Source organism: Ischnura elegans, chromosome 4 (assembly GCF_921293095.1).
Source record: "Ischnura elegans chromosome 4, ioIscEleg1.1, whole genome shotgun sequence".
NCBI classification, from domain to species: domain Eukaryota; kingdom Metazoa; phylum Arthropoda; class Insecta; order Odonata; family Coenagrionidae; genus Ischnura; species Ischnura elegans.
The window spans coordinates 52,063,123-52,080,069 of NC_060249.1; the positions used below are offsets into that span (position 1 = coordinate 52,063,123).

At 39.4% G+C, this 16,947-nt stretch overlaps 2 protein-coding genes across 2 annotated transcripts in view; both read right to left on the minus strand.

The window, feature by feature from the left end:
- LOC124158133 (vicilin-like seed storage protein At2g18540) overlaps nucleotides 1-16,947 on the minus strand; it is a 43,428-nt gene that overhangs the window by 24,402 nt on the left and 2,079 nt on the right. The window lies entirely within an intron of this gene.
- On the minus strand, nucleotides 362-7,059 carry LOC124157458 (golgin subfamily A member 6-like protein 22). Its single transcript, XM_046532173.1, has 2 exons — nucleotides 6,867-7,059; nucleotides 362-1,851 (listed from the first exon to the last, which is right to left on the minus strand). The coding sequence occupies exon 2, from the start codon at nucleotides 1,806-1,808 to the stop codon at nucleotides 1,083-1,085; it is 726 nt and encodes a 241-aa protein (XP_046388129.1). The 5' UTR covers nucleotides 1,809-1,851; nucleotides 6,867-7,059; the 3' UTR covers nucleotides 362-1,082.

Consider the following 16,947-nt stretch of genomic DNA (forward strand, 5'->3'; position numbering starts at 1 on the left):
AGGAACCCTTACACTATTCTATAAGTAATATCGATCCAACTAAGTAAAATGGATTAAATTAAAAAACATTCTCTGGACCTCAGGGGGGGATATTCCTCAAAATCCCCCCTTGCTGGGCCATTGCGTGGAAAGATATTTTATTGTTTTACACGCGCTTTTTCGAGGATGTTGGAGTTGACTCAGCATACCGATGGCTAAGTTCTAACAACACATATCTCAAAAATTGTGAATTTTCAGGAGAGCAAAAAAAACGATTTATTTTAATTATTTGTATGTAATTTTAATTGAAATTAAAAAAAACGTTATCTGTATTAGCAGTATTAACTCAAACCGGCCAAATTTTGAGATACGTGTTGTTAGAACTTAGCCATCGATATGTGTGCTATAATTGAAATAAAATCATTTGCCCTAAGACAGGACAAACGACTGAATATAATCCAGATTTATTCATTCCAAAGTTGTTTATTACACAAAGTTTTTAACACTGCTGAGACGTAATAGCTGAGATACATTTATTCCTATCCATAAATCTTGAAATTCTTGACATTATCTCAATCTGAACGCATGAGCACACGAGAAACAATGCACAATAGGCTTCTTGGTACCTCATTTCCATTGCTGAAAAAACCTTCGAAAATCTAAATGATTCCGCAAACATATTGGGATTATATATATTACACATGTTATTTTTCTTCCAGCAATCATTCCTTTTATTTATCTTCCCAAAAAAAATGGCGAATTTCCGATATTACACGGTGAATTCCTGAAACTTATGTTAGTGATATAATTCATCGCTCGGAGAAGGTACCAATAACTTTAAAAATCATATTTATATTATTATCTCAGCATAGAGATTAGGGCAACACAAAAATAGATTTCAGTATGGTTTAACAATGATAATAGCGAAAGACACACAGAATAGATAATAAAAATATTTTTATATTAAAACAATAGATGTATTGATTAAGTTAACACAAAAATAGATTTCAGTTTAATATATTATCGCATCCCAAAGGAATTATATTACTTAAAAACTCTTTGCGCTAGCTTACACAGCATTCGTAGAGGTAAAGAACTAAGGGTCAAATGATATTGCAAACCAATTTACGGACGAAATCTGTGCACGAAATTTGGCACATGTGCGCCTCTCTCTCCTCCGCTTTTTTCTCTTCCTCCTCCCGTATCTTTTCCAGTTCCTTCTTTACCTTCTCCCCCTCTTCCCTTATCCTCTTTTCATCCTCTATCAGCCTTTCTCTATTCCTTTGGATCTCCTCCATCATCCTTCTATACTCTGCCTCCATTTCTCGCGACCTCTTCTCCGCCGCCTCCTTCATCCGTTCCTCCTTCTTGTGCAGCTCATCCGCGATCTCATTTAGTTTCTCCTCCTTTTTCCTGATATCCACGCGTGCTTCTTCCCTCATTCTCGCCTCTTCCATCTTCAGCTCAGCCACATCTTCCTGCAATTTCCTCTCACGATCCCGTAGATATTTCTCTTTCTCCCTGTACTCGTCCTGCAACCTCCTTGCGTTTTTCGCTATTTCCATATTTTTCTCCTCTTCCCATTCCTTCATCTCGTTAAATCTGCTATCTCGTTCCTGGATATCCAGAGCATAGCGTTGTCTTCTATACTGCATCTCTTCTCGCAAATTCTGATTTTCAATCTCTAGTCTCTGGTTTTCCATCTCCAGCCTCCGGATTTCGGAGACAGACTGATTTTGTATCCTTGCTACTTCGTTGTTCCTTTCCCTCCGTGCACTCTGAATCTCGTTTTGAGCGTAAAGAGCAATTGCCCAGGTTTCCATTGACATGATGCTCGTTGTCTAAACCGTTGCTATGTTCTACCCCGTCCCCCTGAAAAGATATTGAATGCAGGATATAGTTATACTTTACTCTCTACGTTGTTTTCTGTCGAGAGTGATTGGGGAGCACTGTATGCAACTATATGGAAGAAATTCATGTTTTCAAATTTCATCATAGTTGTCAGAATTTTATTTTTAAGAAGAAAACGATCAAATCAGTCATTTGGACTATCAATATAAGAAAAGGAATTTTTTTTTGTTACTCCACTAATGTCAAATATATTTTATCATTATACAAGGAGGGTGTCCGAAAACCGAGTATCAGATTTCAATCAGTGTTGTAGCCCATCGGAAGCTATCCACGAATATTTCCCCATAGGAGGTTATGTAACCAATACCTTGAACAAAAACGTAGTTTAACATTTTCAGGTCAAAAATATTCCCTTAGAAATCCACCACGATCAAGAATGAGTCGTAGCCCGGTGGTTTTGGTGCTCGAATCCTATCCGGGAAAGTGTGAATTTTCAGATCAAATGTTTAAACGAAACAACAGGTAAAGAGAAAATATTTGAAAGCGTATTATTAAACATTTCAATGGAATATAAAGTCTTCCATTGAAGAGATGGGGATCCAAACTTATATTAAATAAGGGTGGTGTCGGAAAACCGGATCTCAGATTTCAATCAAACTTTGCAGTATTGTAGTCCATCGAGAGCTGTATTCGAATCTCCCTCACTTGGGAACTGTGGCGCCGACTCCATGGGGCCTGAGAGGGCCCCAGCCCCCTCAAAAATTCGTTAGGGGGGGCGGAGCGATACGACTTCATACAAAGCAATACATTCAGACGCTCGACATTTGCACCTTTCTTAAGACACTCTTGCCCTAATATTGGTATTTATAGCAAAATTAAAAATCATTGTAAAACAGATAAATACATACATAATGTTAAATTTTCAGTTCCGAAATGTTAGTGATAGTTCAGTTCTGTATTTATATATATTTCGTACTACAGCACTGTATTATATATCGAGTACTTCAGTATTTTTAGAGTGTAAAACCCAATTAAAACCCACTATGTACCTACTTGTTGAATGAAAGTATAATGCGTACTGTATAAAGTTTACTAGCAGTATTACAGGATTAACGTTGAGATATTGTTTTAATTTAATAAACCGTGAGTATTATTCAAATTAAACTTAAATTATCTATATCACTTATAAATCAAAGTTCTATTGCTGAGCCACAGCAATATTATATGTTTTATTCTATTATGTTAGCTTTGGATTAATTTTAAAATAATTTTAGTTTTCCAGAGCTATAATTTCACCGCTCTGTAATAGTCTATGAGCGTAATTAGAACTGTAAATGATATTAACTTTTTACTAAAATACCGTCCAGTTGATGTTTTCTTTCTTTTTTCAAAGCCAAATTATGTGTCAGGCTAATGGTGTTTCCCGAACTGTCGAGTTAGAGTGAGTCGAGTTTTCGGGGTTCTAATCTTGATCATATGATTCCTCTAAAAGGCTCTTTAAAAAACTTTACAACTCACTATTTTTCATCTAAAATTTAGAAAATTTCCCAGGGCAAGGCCCAGACACGGGCCCTCCCAATATGTTTGTAAGTCGAGGCCCCTGCTTGGGTATATATATTGGAGACTAATTTCCATAATATGTTTCTCCTTTTCATAGTACCCTGTAACCTAGCTGTATATTGTGGTCTCTGTTGACCAATCCGTTCAACCTAGTAACCTTCCTCCCTCGCCCTCCTAGCCTGGTATAAAAGGATGTGATGAACCTCTTTAGAAATCACCTGATGATGACGTCTTACGTTAAAACCATTGTCGTGTAAATGTGCGAATAAATATTAATGTGAAAGGAAAAAGTTCTTTTTAATTTTAATTGTGCAAAGTTTCAAATTCCGTACTTAAAAAAACATTTTTGAGGCTTATTCTACCTTTTTTCGATTTCAGCCCATAGTGCGGCGGTTCATTTCTAAGGGAATGTATTTGACCTACAAATATTTAACTACACTTTTTGTTTAAAGTATTGGTGATACATATAGCCTCGTATGGCGATGTCTCATGGCTAGATCTCGATGGAATAGAACACTACAAAGTTTTATTGAAATCGAGGACCCGGTTTTCGGACACCCTCATTATTAAATATAAGTTTGGATCCCCATCTCTTCCATGGAAGACTTTACGTTTTATTCCATTGAAATGTTTTATCTTACGCTTTCCAGTATTTTCCCTTTTCAATGTTGCTGAAAGATAAAATGTTGATCTCAAAATTGGTTTGGATATTAAAATTTTATATATTTGAAATCTTACGATGTTATAACTTCTGGTGTCATTTTTTCTTTGATGGAAATCTAAGCGCATATGGTTTTCCCTGAAAACCTCATGCCAAACCCCTCCCCTATCAAGATTAACATGTGAATATTAAGCACAAGCTTTTTCCTTAAATTCCCCATATTTGTTTGCATACGCACGAATCGTTTGGTATTTGCGTACGCTTACCTATGCATTAGAAACTTAGCCATATCTATGATTAAAAGACTACGAAAATATTGTAATAAACAGGGCCGCATGTTGGTCATTTCCAGTGTCGATTTTTATGTACGTTTTCAAAGTCTTCACCCATATTTTATCAGGAAATAAGCCTATCGGAAGAGACTCAGCGTTTATCTTGATTTTATCAGCTGAGATATTCAAAGTAATTCAATTCGAAAGATAATCTACATTGACGCGAAAGAATGCGAAATTTCACTCCATTTTAGGGAGATAACACTCCTTAAAAAGGAGTGGAAAATTACGAAGCGCTTCATTTCCCCCAGCCCGTTTGCTTTGCCTTTGATCATCCTCATCATTGTGTCTGCCCAATATCCCCGGCGTCAATCAAAGTTGTTCAAGGTTGTCCGAGCCACGGAATACATTGAATTTTAACCAAATATTTAAAAAAAATATTCTACAAATTCTAATCCATTAACCGAAGGCCATAAAAAATATCGGCTATATCTCTTAGCAATTAAATTTCGAGAATCCACGTCTTTTAATAAGTCCCTTATGAAGATATTGTCCTGAAATAAGGAATATCTTGAACGCGGCTACAGTTCATAAGTTGTTTCGAAAGTAAAAACTGATAAATGAATTTTCACAACGTGGCAATGTTGTTGGAAAAACTTGGGCGTACCAACGGACTCCTTCCATCAGCTTAGCAGTCAACCCATTAATAGTGTACATAACACGTATGCATACTTCACGTATTGTTAGTGGAATCACATAACTATGAGTAGGGAGGATAAAATTTTGCCATGAACTTTTAAAATTGGGTACCTAATTCCAGTAAGTACCAAAATTACTAATGAAGTGTTGGTAAAAAAAATCACCATTTTTAAACCACAGAAACTTTGAGCAAAGCTCTCCGATTGGTTCCGAATTTACCCTATTGCCGGATGACTTAGATAAAATCAGAGAGGAGAAGAGAGGGCCAGCCTTTATGGGGAAAAGGATATACATTTGTTGTTGTGAATTGCTGTCGAGAGAGGGCAGTGGCGTACTCTCGCACGGGTAAGCTGACCTTGGGTCCTCTCCCTCCCTTCTTTCCCCTCACTGTTGACGGGGGGACACTCGTGACATTCGACACCTCGGTCCGACGGGAGACGAAATCAGATCGGGCTGTGTGAGGGAGAGAGCTGTTGGGACAAGAGAAGCATGGATAGGAGGGATTTTTTTATCGCCTGGCGAGCTGCGTCTTCCACAAATCCTTCCCTCATCTCTCTGCTTGGCTCTTCCCGTTACTACTGAAAACACTTTTACAACATGCAGCTGTGAATAACTGTTGAAACAGTCTCATACAGTTCAAAGAATGCGGTCCGAAGGCAAGAGATAAAAAAATTTCAGGGCACCGGGACCCCCGGTTTGATGGTTATAAGTGAAAAATGAAGCATCCTTCATTATTGAAAACTCAAAATTATGTAATCTAACCTTGAATTAATATCGCTTCCGCAAAAATATTATCCATCAGTCCGAAAGAACAGATTCTTAAATTCTGAATGCATCTCCATTCCGGGTCATATTCCTTTAGGGTATTTTGTTCCATATTGATAAACTAAACGAATAAGCTATCAGTGAGAAAACTTCAGGGAAGTATCCACTCGACCTCCAGGGATTTTTATGAAATTTTGAGAGGAGATATGCACGAATATCGAATGGACGTTCAGAGGATTTCAATATAAGACAAGGTCTCAGGCGTTATTTTATGGAATTGCTACATGTTCAATGAAATAAAACATAGTTATTTTATTTCATTTAACAGAGGATTTTATATTCAGCAATGTGAGACTCAATGAGTCCTTTGACGAAGTTCTGCAGCCTTCCGCAACACGGTACTGGCACCAAGGCAAATTTGAAAGATAGTAACGTTTATAGTATTTTCTCCTATATTGTAAACCTTCAAAGAGAGAATAGTATGAAGAAATTTATGCAGAAGATTCAATTCAATACACTCAACGGTTAGGCGGCAATTGCGAGAAGATGACAAAGTAAAAAAATACACGTTTCTAACGGAAAGTTAAGGAAATGTTTTTTATAGCTTTTGTTATAACTTTTATTGAAAAAATATTGGTACCAATGAATGAAGCGTCTTATTCTACATTAGAATGCATTTTTTAAATAATGCAGGGCGCAATCTTAATTTTCATGCTGTAATTGACGACTTGGAACCGCGCTCCCAGCCTTATGGAGAATAACATGGGAAACGAATCTCCATAAGAAACCATACTGTCAACTGAATGTGGAGCGCTTTATACGACGAGAGTCAAATAGCCCGCGCGATTGGAGCTGTGAGCCTTAGAGCCATCTGAGCCACAGCTCCAGAACTACGTCAAAAACGCATACGCTCTGATAACATGGGCTTGGTCCTCCTCTCCTCGATAAAATGCGATCTCCAGCAGGCAAAGCCTTCGAGTTTTCCAGAGTATCCGGCAACAGGGCTAGTCTAGGTTGGGCCGAAAAAATGATTTTCTTCAAGATCAAGCATGCCCTAAGCAGTAAAGTTGCCAACTTACAACAAGGGCTTAGATCCAAAATTTCTCAATCACCCCCGGTAAATCCGAAGTCGCTACGATGGTGGATGTGACTGGTTTCGTTCACCGTAGCTGGTTGGCTGCTCAGTCGACCGGAACGCGTTTGCTGGACTACGCCCTTAGTTGACAGTGATTCGCTGACTCGCGGTTGAAGCACACACACCAAGATAACTCGGCGAGACCGAGCGAAGCAGGTTCGGCCGCGCATGCGCGATGGGGAGCAGCAGACGACACGTGTTCGCACAGAGCTAGCGACGCGCTCCAACAATAGATAAATACTAGGGATGGTCGGATCGGATAACTCGGATCCAAATATCTGCGGATATTGCCCTTAATCCAAAGTCGCGGAGGAGATCGGATCTGGATCCGAAATTTTAAATAATAGCTTCAGTGAATGCAACGCCCCATAAGGATGGAAACAGTTCCGATTCTCTCTTCGAATGTGCCGTCGCATGCGATTCTTGTCCTACGCCACTGTTCAGTGGTTTATCCGAAGATTTTTCCTATTTTCATTTCCAAATCCAAGCGTAACAGTTTAGGTCCTGAGCATGTAAAGATGTAAAAAAAACAACTTTAAAGTCTATAAAAATCATTTATAATTTATATATATATTTAAATGTGTGTGAAAATTTAAAAATTATTCCTTCAATTGTACGTACCCAGAATAAACTGGAATGATTACTTCGTTTAAAGCGGGAATTTGAAAATGCATTTGGATCCGAAAATATCCGATCCGAAAGGCTCCGTAAATCAAGGATCCGATCCGAATCCGAAAACAATCCTAGATCCGTCCATCCCCAATAAATACTGAAATTTTTGATAGTTTATTTCCGTCAGAACCCGGTGATTCAAAGTTTAAAATGATATTTGATTTATCAGTGCAGGTGCAGTATTAACGGAGTGTGTAGGGAAGGACAGAAGAAGACCTTTGGTTAAAAAGGAATATTAAAACATTATAATTCATTTTCATCTGGTTTAAATTGTACCAAATATTTAAAATCGATAGGTTATCTCGATGTGGACCTGTGGCGTAGCCAGGGGCAGGTCCGGGGGGTCCGCCCATCCGAAATATAAAAACACAATTATTTTCCTTCTTAAAAGAAAACAAGATATTGAAGAATCATGAATTCACAAAATATTTGTTTTAACAAATGAAGTTTTTTCGATGATGAAAAGTGTTCAATTAGCTTAAACCTTCTACTTCGTACCCTGTTTTTTCAAAAATTTCCCCCTGGGTTCTGACCCCCCCCCCCCACAAACGAAATTCCTGATACGTCACTGATGTGGACTAAATATGAGTTGAAAATTTGCCCCGATGGACAAATAAAGATACAGACAAGAAATAATAATTTATTCAAGCGTGTTAGTAAGAGTCTATCAAACGCCGTTATTACAGAGAAATCGATTCGCAGGTAATCTTCAGACCTTAACCATGGCTTAAAATTTCTTTGGCAGTGGAAATGATTAGTAAAAAACGGAAGATTCCTGGTAAGCGATAGATTGTGGTGGATTATAAACGTTATAAGAATTTGTGTTGATGCCACAACTTACCGCTTGCACAGCTCGTCACCACGAAGACTAAGTTGAATTTGGTTCAGCTGAAATGGATGTTAGCTTCTTACTTTTGAAACGCAGAAGTACTGCCGATGGCGATGTAAATCTACGACCATTATCATTCCGAAAAGAATGATAACAGATTCAAAATAGTTGACAATCACGGGGATACAGAGAGATAGCTGACTTAACGATTAACGTGAATGAGTGGATTGCAGGAAATTGAACACAGAGACATTCATAGGCGGATCTAGGGGGGTTACGGGGGTACACGCCCCCCCCCCGAGACCCTTAAAAAGTATGCAAGATTTTTCCCATTATCATTGCGTTCGTTTTGTATTACGAGGCATCCTTGTGCCCCCCAGAATAAAATCCTGGATACGGCCTTGCTTGTGCCACCCAGAAAGAAATCCTGGATCCGCCCCTGGAGACATTTATTCTTACCGAACTCCCTTCTTGTGCTCTTATATCACCCTCACCTCATCATCGGTTTTCGGACATCACAAAATACCAATTAAAAAGCACCAAAATAATTGAACAGCATGCATGAAGCTATATCTAATGCATGAATTCATACTTTACACAATAGCGTACCCAGGATCAAAACTTGAGGGGGGGGGGGGGGGGGCAAGCCATGGTCGCTCAAGTTGTAACACAGAAAAGCTTATGAACAAGATTTACAAGAAATAGGGTGGTTTCCTATTATTTTTTTATTGCCTAAATCGAAAGATTATAACTCCTGGAGTACGTATTTCACGCTTTTAGATTTTTAAATGACAATATCTATTTTTCGACATTAAATGAAAAGTGCAAAATTTTCAAGCGCGCGAAAACGCGACGCGTAAGTAGGAATGCCGGGAAATCTCTCCGTACGTCGTATTTCTGGTTCCCCCTCCCGCCCGGTGAGGTGACCTTGAGGCGAGGCTTAGCGCTGATACGTCGCAGGCTGCTAGCGGGTAGCTGAGTACCCTGCTGGCTGGTAGCGCTTGGCTTAAATAAGGATTATTAATACCTTATCAAACGAGGAGAACTTTCCGACCTTAGCCAGTTTTAATAAGTGATTATTAAGACATGTTTCCCTGGGCTCTGTGCCTCATGCATGCATTGGTAACCTCAGACGATGTATAACTCCTATCTTCTCCTATAGAAACTAGGTCCCTATGACGTCACGTGGAGTGGCATCGCATGGGCGCCAATCTGGCCCTTTTCAAATGAGGATAAAAATGGACCATTGCCATTCGTCTAAACCGGCATTTCTAAAACGAAATAATTTATATATTATGAATACACTAATGGTGGGTAACGAATCGCATTATTGCCTTTTGTTTTCTTTGATGAAGGAAACTACCCTATTATAAAAGCGGTTTATTATTTTTTTTAAATTATTTGCTCGGAAAAAAATATTTTAATTAATTACATGTTTTATACCAATATCGCTTTTCTTGGATTTAAAGAAAATTTGTTCAAAAATTTCGTTTTGTTTTTTATTTAATTTTTATTCAAAAGTGGGGCACCAGCTCCTGCCCTCAGCTGGGTTCGCCCATGGCTCTACTTCTACTCATGCAGTAAGTCTTACAGAGTTATATGATTCAGGACATAACGCATCATCACCTTTCCCAACATCAAACTGTCTCAATTCGCTTCATATCCGATAGGTGACCGCGCTATACGGAGATGTTAAAATGGCGTCTGTAACCGACATGCGTTCCTAACAACAGGATATGATTGAGTTTCTTTTGGCGTCGACTCTGTTTTCAAGTAATCAAAGCGATAATAAACAATTAGGAATTATGTCAAACATAATCATAACTAATTTTTGAAAGCATCTACAAAATAATTCCTTTTATTTTGTTGGAATATTCTCGGTGGCATTTTCACATATTCATGGGCACTTGGATCATGTCTACAGTGATCAGGCATTGCACAAAAGCACGGTAAGGCTATGACTGAGTTTCTTTTGGCGTAATACCAGGGTATCTCGTATATCCATAGGCGCTTGCAGTATGTCTACCGTGATCTGGCAGTGGACGAAAGCACGATGAGTCGTTGGGCAACGCATGTTTCATCATCACCTCTATGGGGATGGTGAAGAAATTGTTGATGCAGTACGACGTTGGCTCCGATATTGACAAGTGGAAAGGTACCGTGCTGGCCCTCCCTTCAAGGTGGCGTCAAGCAGTAGGTATCTTTTAATGGAGTTTACGTTGAAAAATAATGTTTTGTAGCAAAATATTGGGGAATAATATTGTGTATTTGAATGCTATATGAAACAATCCCTGTTTCAGAAAAAAATACGTTACATTACTTGTTGAACTCCTCTAATATGTATAAAATCGTTCAAGGCTTAATTTTGTGGAAGTTCGATATATATCCATGATATCAGAACGAAATAAGTAATTTCCACACAAGGTTGAAAATGACAAATTGTGTTGAAACCATGGTCGGTTGTTGAGTTTTGAATTAAAGTGCAGAAATTACCATTTGTGTTCTATTATCATGGATCTGCTCCTATTTCCAGGTTTCCTTCAGCCTGTCCTGCAATTCAGATTTCACAATGAAATTCGTCAAATAGAGCTTATTTAAATAGCTTTTTTCAGGGTTAGGTTTATTGTAAATTAACCATAAATGCAGAAATATCCTTTCCAGAGCATGTACAGTGTACACATTGGTGATGAATTATCGTATGCAGAGAAATGTAGAGCTGATGCTTATTGCTATTAAAGATAGAAAAACATCGTGCCTGTTCATTCGAGAATTTTTATTTCTACAATACCACCGGTAGCATCAATATTACTCTTCTTATATGAAATACATTTGTAAGTAATGTAAGAAAACAGGTATATTACATACAGAGGATGCTGAATATGTATGGACAATGTGGCATAGCAGCTGAGGATTCCCCTTAGTACCTATGCGAGAGGAAATTTGCTCTCGTTATGGGGTTTCAGTTTGAAATCCTTTCGATACCATCGCTGCGGCGCGCGTTTCAACTATGAATTGACGAAGGGGGCTTCCCCCTTGGTGAGATATCGTTACATTTTTCTCTACCCTTCTCCTCCCTCTAATCTCACGTAAGATTGTTCAAAATGCGTATTTTCAGTGTTAAAAATGGCAATCTATACTTCATTGGGTTGAATTTATAATATATCTACTAAGAGATAGATATATATTAAGATCGTAATCTACGTAGAACCACATTTTACACTGTTTCTTGCGGGGAAAAAAATCTTGCCAGGACCCTCTATCTCTGATACGTGAGATTGGGTGAACATCGGCTTGACCACCTACACTCCCTGAACGCCTCACGTAATTAATAGATTTTCTCCAGCACTAAGTGACTTTTTGCTCCCAATTGAATTCATTCCGCCCGTTGAAATCCTTTGGATACCAGTTACGGTGAGTGAATCAACGGAAAAATGAGAACGACGGTCGGGGTAATAATGGAAAGCGGTCCTAATACCATTCTCATTCTTTGCTGTTTATTCCAGCTCACAGCTCCCCCTTTATCCTGACTAATCCTCTCCGCTCCACATTCAAAATTTCTCTGGCTATTTCTAAATCAGCCTGCATTCAACTACCCGGTTCCTCAATTCTAACAGCTTTTGAACCTGCCTCTCCACCTCTTCACATACCATTCTCTCCTCCCTCCTCAGATCCTCCTCCCGCCTCTCTATATCTTGCCTAGCCTTCGTTTCAGCGTCTTTAAGATTAGCCCTGCCCCTCGCGCATTCCTCTTCGAACTCCCTCTCGCGGCTGGCCATCTCTCTATCTTCCAATTCTCTCCTCTCCTTTTCTTGCCTCCTCCTATGACACTCCTCCTCCTCCAGCCTCCTCCTCCACGCCTTCTCCTCCTCCGCCCAGTTCTTCTTCATCTCCTCCTCCTCTCCGTCCATCCTCCCCCTCCACGCCTTCTCTTCATCCGCCATCTTCTCCCTCCTCTTCTCCTCCTCCATGTCCATCCTCTTCTTCCTCTCTTTCGTCTCCTCCTTCATCGCCTCTTCCCTCTTCAACCTCTCCTCTTCCACTCTCTTCACCTCCTCGGCCTCTCTTTCTCTCCTCTTCGCCTCTCTCTCCTCCGCTTTCTTCTCTTCCTCCTCCCGTCTCTCGTCTAGTTCCTTCTTTACCTTCTCCTCTTCTTCCCTTATCCTATTTTCCCTCTCTTTCATAATTTCCTCCTTCTTGCGCACCTCCTCATTCATCCTTTTCTCCTTCTCATCCAGTTCTCGCGACCTCTTCTCTTCTGTCTCCTTTATCTGCTTCTCCCTTTTCATGATCTCCTGGCGTGCCTTCTCCTTCATCCTCTCCACTTCCCTCTTCGCCTCGGCCACGTCTTGCTTCATTATTTGCTCACGTTTCCGTAGGTCCTCCTCCCTTTTCCTATACTCTTCCTCCAGCTTTATCGTGGTTTCCTTTATTTCACCCCTCCTTCGTTCCTCCCATTCCATCGCCTCTTTCGCTTTTCTATCTCTTTCCTTCTCATCCAGCTCAAGGCGGACTCTTCTTTCCTCGCGCGCTTCATCAATCATCTTGTATACCATCTCCAGTAAATGGTTTACAGTGATGTAATGTCTTTCTATGATCGCTCTCTCGTCGGCCCTAAGCCTCCGTTCTCTGTCAATCGCGCCATATTTGTTTAGAAGTTCCACGGCGTTTTGCGAATGGACGTCACTCTCCACTGCATCAGAAGGTAGTGACATCATGGTCCCCGTCTTAATTACCTCCTGTCCCGTCGGACTGAAAAGATATTGAATAAAGGATATGGTTACATCGTTTCCTCATTCTCTTGTCTTCGTCATTGGCAGAGCAGTGGGGTCGAATTTATTTCAATTTATTTTCGTCAGGTACGTCTTCGATTAATGCCACGGCAACAAGGCTATAAAGTTATAGGTATATTTTAGTTCAAAAGTCATATTGTATGGAATATAATAATCTTTTTAAATATGATTATGGTTCCTAGGATTTTTTAAAGAAGAAATGGATAAATGCAGTCAATTGGAGTATCATTCGATTGTAAAATCGGACCGTTTTTTGCTTTCCCTCTCATTAAAATATATTTAACCCTCTTAAATATAATTTAGGATCACAGTCTCTTCCAGTGAAGAAGTTGAAATGGTTTATTATATGCTATTTAAAATTTTTACGTTTTCGTCCTTTCTGATGTATACAATTTTGAATAAGTTTAATCAAATCATGTTCAATCAAATCAGTTAATATAGTAGGTGTTCGACTCCTTGAAATGAAAGGAAGTTGCACTTTTCCAAAATAATTTAATGCGTGGGACGCGTTTCGGCTCTCAGGTCCATCATCTAGTACAATACACTGTAAGACATAAGAACATAACATTGATACCATTGAGGAAGAGATGAGGAGGATTTGACACGTTGTAGGAAGGGGTGGGAAACAGGCGTCCAGTGAGGAGACAGTGAGGAAATGGACAACTAAAGAGGTACGGGAAAACTCAAGGGTGGAAGTAGGACTCTAGTCAGTGGATTTGGAGTGATGGGAATAATGCCTCGTTCACATTACGATTGTCCGAGCGATCGTCCTAACGATAGTCGGCCGAACTAGCCGTGTGAATGCATGTCCTGACAATAGTTCACGTAGTTCCGAACGTTGCCACTTTACGATGGTTAGGCGCTGGGAGACCGGAAACGGAAGCGACAAGAGAAAGACGAAAAGCTCGTGAAGCTCTATTATTTTCATGAATTTGTCCTAGGAAGGAGGAATATGGGCGGAAGAAAAATTATTCGGTAAATACGCGTCGAACACAGTAATATCTTATCCCTGCATACCTCAACAGCTTTACTAACCGTCAATTTCTCGTTCACTTTAGATGTCAGCACTAGAGGGCAGCACAGGTTTTAACAATCGTCGTGTGAATGCACGATAGTTCCGGCAATCGCTGGAACAATCGCAATGTGAACGAGGCATAATGCGAGTTCAGATTACGATTGTTCCAGCCATCGTCCTAACGATGGTTGTCAGTACTTGAGGCGTGGACCCATGTTTGGAGGTAGTCGTTTTTAAACTTAAACTAGCATTAAATTAAATAGAAAAGCGTAAGAAAGGAATAGTTAAGGTAGTTCCGAACTTTGCCTCTTAACGATGGCTAGGCGCTGCAAAACCGGAATTGGAAGCGACAAGAGAAAGACGAAAAGTTTGTGAAGCTCCCATCCCTTCATATTTTCATGGAGTTGTTCCTATATGCCTTGTCTACACTACACACTTAACTTAAGTGACTTCACTTAAATATAATCTTAAATGTGGTGCGGTAGCTACACTTGAGCTTTAAGTCGACTTCAGCACCGTGATTGTCTATATCGGGAAACAGTTATGTTGACAGATGAAGGTCTAGGAGAGCAACTAATGATCCTTTGATCCAAAGCGACTGTTATTTGAAATAAACTTCCAAACTCGGTGAATTAACCATTTTGGATTTAGAAGGTTAAAAGGAAAGATCGATTTCAGTTCCTAAGGGAACGCTAAATGGCGAGAGGTGATGGAGCCAGAGGAATTTAGAATTACTAAGCATGACTGGCGTGACTTCGTGGAATGACATATTCATAACGTAAACAAAACACTTATTACTAGTCAAATTCCACTGCTTTATTAAAACCATTGATTTAAATTTCAACCATTAATTCCTCCCACGTTCAATGAAATCGCCACATCTTATCTCCCTCGGCATCCCTGGGACTAAAATTAAAGCCCTATGCAATAGTTTCAATAACAGTGTGTGGGAAGTTACTGAGTGCATTCGTTTACGTTATTTTCGATTATGACACCATGGAAAATAAACTGTTTTACCGGATCCTCTGCCGTCGTCTCATTGTCAGTCTTAAAATTCCTAAACGTTTCTAAGTTTTATAAATCGAGTTTCACCGTGAGCAACAGGCATAGCAAATAGTTTTCACGGAAATAAAACCAACAATAAGATGAGAAACACCACAAAATAAATTCGTCGAATTAATAACCCCAACACTAGAAATTAACTAACGAAACAAAACGCTCAATAACCACATCATAGAATACAGCACAACTTAGAACATAATCAACGGGATGATTCAGAAGTGAGATGGGTATTATGTGCCATTTACAACACTTGAAGAGCTTCAACCGTGCGGAAACAGTTGCCAACGCAATTTAAGTTGGGTTCTAAGATGACTTAAGTGGAGGTGTACTTAAGTGAAGCTGGTGACACCTACACTACCCACTTAAGTACAGAGCCAACTTAAGTAGTCACTTAAGTTACTAGTGTAGACCCGGCAATAGAGGTCCCTGGAGGGGGAATAGGCGCTCTGACGTGCAGAGTCCTCTGGATGGCAGTTCTCTACACTACTCCCTCATAGGGTCGCTCAACTTTGTAGTGTACTATTAACAATCCAGAGAACTCTGCTAACGTGAAGCCATGCGAGCTAGGCCTAACGGTACTCTTGCGCATTTAGCCATCATGCTGGGTCCCGCTTCGTCAATTTGCCATAAGCGTGCATGTAAAGAAAATATCATTTTTTTCTGAAACCAGTGGCTACAGAGGTCATATAAAGATACGTAAATATTCAGTAGAGTGTTTATTTTTCTGCATATTATTATCTATATCCGGAAACATTCCGTTAAGCGGATATATGCTATGTAAACTTTGCTTTCGCAGATGGTTTGCTGCTCGGCTAACGGGTGAAATAATCGCACAGATAGAAGGATAACAGGTCTTAACTTCCTCAGGGAGCAAAAAAATAGAATAAAATAGTCAAACAAATGCAATATTGCATAAAATGCTCGCTACGTCTGATAAATATTGAATTTGTTACCTACGACGTTGCTCGTGTTTCGGGTGCCTTTTAAAGTGAATAGTTGATAATATGTTATTAGTTAACGGCAATAATTATGAATTTTATCGGTATTTTAAGTGTAATGAATAATGAAGAGTGGCAGTTGCTCAGTGGAAAAATTGTGAATTGCAATCGCCTCATAATGTTTGCAGATCGGTTTTGCATTTTTGGTCTCACTCATACATTGTGTATGTTTACATTTGCTGTTGATCTGCCGAAGTTGAATCTTGCACTTGAACGATGTCAGAATGATTTTGTGTCGTGAATTAATGCATTTGTAATTTGCCGATTAAATGGATTTTCATGCTTGATATTGTTTTTCTTTGACAATCATAATGTTTCGACCTTTTCGTCAAGTTAAATTTAGAGGCGCACACTTAGACGGGTTCACTCGCGTTCAAAGGGGCATTACTTGATGAAGTATGGATAGTTCCCAGGGGCTTGGGTAGTAAAAATATAATAATTTATATGGAAAACGTAGTGATTTGGTAATGTTTCGTACGTAGTTGAGCATGCTCAATAACGTACGCACTCGTAGTGCACTACCTTGCATTACCTTGCACCGCTCTTTTTCGGGGGCTTTGACGGTGAAAATGGAATTATATGAAACAAAGTCGAGAGTTATTTTTGCGTAACGTCCTAAAAATTATTTTAACTTAGGGTTTGGCCAATATTTGTATTAT

Coding starts and splice junctions, on each gene's coding strand:
- LOC124157458 (XM_046532173.1), bottom strand. CDS start 1,808: ATGTCAATGGAAACCTGGGCAATTGCTCTTTACGCTCAAAACGAGATT.